At 38.5% G+C, this 2,946-nt stretch overlaps 1 protein-coding gene across 2 annotated transcripts; it reads left to right on the top strand.

Annotated features, from left to right (window-relative positions):
* The first annotated feature begins 1,406 nt into the window (after positions 1–1,406).
* Positions 1,407–1,974, top strand: LOC110311983 (keratin-associated protein 16-3). 2 transcript variants are annotated; one of them, XM_029470831.1, is made up of 2 exons: positions 1,451–1,514; positions 1,602–1,926. In XM_029470831.1, exons 1-2 carry the CDS (start codon positions 1,451–1,453, stop codon positions 1,718–1,720), a joined length of 183 nt encoding a protein of 60 aa, XP_029326691.1. In that variant the 3' UTR covers positions 1,721–1,926. The 2 variants fall into 2 exon arrangements, with proteins under 2 accessions (XP_021041216.1, XP_029326691.1); XM_021185557.1 differs by having other exon boundaries at positions 1,407–1,974.
* Positions 1,975–2,946: the final 972 nt, after the last annotated feature.

Genomic DNA, 2,946 nt, shown 5'->3' with positions numbered 1-2,946 from the left:
CAAGGGCCACAGAGAGTTAAGGAAATGAGTGGGACCGGGGTGTATGAGGAGAAATTTGCAAAGCACCAATAGAAAGTTTTAAAAACGAACTTCAGAAACCTTCCACTAGAAGCTGGCAGAGGGCTTTGTCTAACATTCTTTTAATTTGAAATTGGTAATGCCCTTCATGGTAGGTTTATTTCAAAAGCAGAGAGGAGTTTGTGTGGTTCATTGATTTGTATTGGGAATGTGTTGGGCGATTAAGATTGTACAGTTGTCATTCCAAATCCTACCCAAGAGGGTGAAGGTGTCATTAATAACAAAAAAGCCAGTTTAAATATCATTCTTTAATTTCTCTGTTAGGATATAGGTTTGTATAGTACTTGGACTATATTTAATAAATCATAAAACCATAAGTATAATACCCTAGATACATCTTATTGGTAAAAACAATGTGAAGAGCATACAAAGGACAGAGCTCACAGAATCATCCCAAGGTCAGAGATCATTTATGGACTTTCATGTATTTTAACCATTCGAGCAAAAATCTACAACTTTCTGTGCTCAGGCAATTAATGTGTGATGATATGACCCTTTGAACACAGTAGATGTTTAGTGGGTATGGGAGGGGAACATTTAAACACCACTCTAAAATGTGATGAGAAAGGAGAGGACTCTGTCCAGTGTATTTGTTAGCACTTAAGAGTGTATTCTAAGGAGACAGGGGTGGAAATGCCCAGGCTGTCCCTTGAGATGTTTCTGAAGAAGCTGATCCTTGGGCTGTGTTTGGAAGGTTCGGATAGAGTAAGATTCTTGTCAAAAGTGTCTAAAGTACAAAGAAGGTTCTACATGAAGCCACATGGCTCTGAAGTCACCGAAAGTTGTTGTCTTGTGTGATGAAAAGGCACAAAGAATTGATGGGGTCAGTGTCAAAAGAATTCAAGTGAGTCAAGAAATGGTGTTTCTTTTAGGTTTGGCTATTTAGTGATCACTAAGGACTTTCTGGTTGATACCCTAAGTACCTGGCAGCAAAACCCTTGAGCGAAAAAGAATGGTGGCTAGCTAAAACAATGCCATGCAAATTAAAAAGACAAGCACTCCAAGGTTACATAATTACAAGGTTACTGGAAACTACCAACCCGATTAGAAGATTTTAATTAGAACAGTAGCATGGCCTTTGAAGAGGGTGAAATCATTTTTCATCTTGGAAGCATTTTCTTTACTGGAATGCAAACTCATTAAAAAAATAATGATTACTAACAATTCCTTAATAGAAGTTTGGACCTTTTGTTAAGTAACAAAGAAACTATTTAAATGAATTTATAGACTTAAAATTATTCTGTGCATGGAGATGAGATAACCTGTCCCTGTTTAGTATGCTCAACACAGGGTATAAAAGCATTCTGGATAGCTAGGCATACACACATTCAAGTTTATCCTCACTGCAAAACAGTTCTCCTCTCCTGATACCATGAGCTACTACAGTGGCTACTCCGGAAGCCTGGGCTACGGCTATGGTGGCTTTGGAGGCCTGGGCTGTGGATGTAACAGCATCCGCAGACTGGGCTGTGGCTGTGGCTCTGGAAGCTATGGATATGGCTCTGGCTTCGGAGGCTTCGGAGGCTTCGGATATGGCTCTGGCTTTGGAGGCTACGGATACGGCTCTGGCTACGGAGGCTATGGATATGGCTGTGGCCGCCCTTCATGCTGTGGAGGATATGGTTTCTCCAGCTTCTACTGAGTGAACTGCTGATCTTCAGACTATCATCATTATTTTGTCCATCTTTAGAGAGGAAAACACTCTCTTTGTTATAGAGAAGACATCTATGGCTTATTGAACTCCTGCTCTGGAAAGAACTGGCTTTCAATTACTCTGGAAGAATCTATAATCTTCCCATCGAATTTATGGCTTCATTTGTTATATTCAGTCAATAACATTGTTACAGATGTGCATGATCTATATTTTAAAATCATCATTAATAAACATGTTTAACTGATCTAACAAACATTAATCAATCATTTTATTTAAGTACATTATAAACTAGAATATGAGCTTAAAGTCGGTATGTCATTCTTATGTGGCAGAGTCAATGTTTCGATTCAACAATATTTGAATATAAAATAAATAAATAAATTTTATTCAATTTATAACTGCTGTATGACTTCATGTGTTGGGAACCATTCTAAACATGGAGGATAGGAAGGTATAGAATGGGTTATAACAGCTATTTTCATGTGTCTTTCCTTTTGTTCTCAGTGATTTTTTTAATTTACTTTTTATTGAAAATGATTTTTTATACAATATATTCTGATTATGGGTCCCAGAATATACATTGTATTCTGATTATTTGCTCCCATATCCTGAGTGCTGGGATATGGGAGACTAAGACCTGACCAGGTACATGCAGTGCTGGAGAACAAACCCAGAGCTTCATGTTAGGCAAGGCGTCTACCTACAGAACCACACTCCTGCCTGGATTATAACTATTGTTAATGTCCTTGTTTCTCTCATCCTCTTCCCAGGGAGCAACTCTAGCTCTCAGGTAACTTCTGGTGTCCACAGATGCCACCTGGAAAAGCAGAAGGACTTTGTAGACCTCGAAGATTTGCAAGATGTTCACATCAAATGACAAAACAATGGATTGAGACGGTGCTTTTCCCCTGGGATGTTCCAATAAGATGTATTTAATAATATCAAGTGAATTTCCCTCCCATTGTTATAAGCTGTTATGGTTTGTTCCTTGTTTCGCTTCTCTTTGAGTATAGTCATAGTTATTTGGTAATTTCTGGAAATATCTCCCCAATATATTTTTACATTTATGTATATACTTTTACCTCTCAATAATATCATACATATACACAATGCGCTGTGGTTACATACAAACGTCAGTGCTCTCACATTTCCTCCCGACTTCTGCCAGCCCCCTTGCTCGTCCAAATTACCATCTTCTTCCTCTCACACCTTGC

Source organism: Mus caroli, chromosome 16, assembly GCF_900094665.2.
Source record: "Mus caroli chromosome 16, CAROLI_EIJ_v1.1, whole genome shotgun sequence".
NCBI lineage: Eukaryota > Metazoa > Chordata > Mammalia > Rodentia > Muridae > Mus > Mus caroli.
The sequence above is the reverse complement of the archived record's forward strand: the minus strand, read 5'-3'. Positions and strand labels throughout refer to the sequence as shown.

Excerpts from the sequence above, each read along its gene's own strand:
- LOC110311983 (XM_021185557.1), top strand. The coding sequence starts at position 1,451 with ATGAGCTACTACAGTGGCTACTCCGGAAGCCTGGGCTACGGCTATGGT.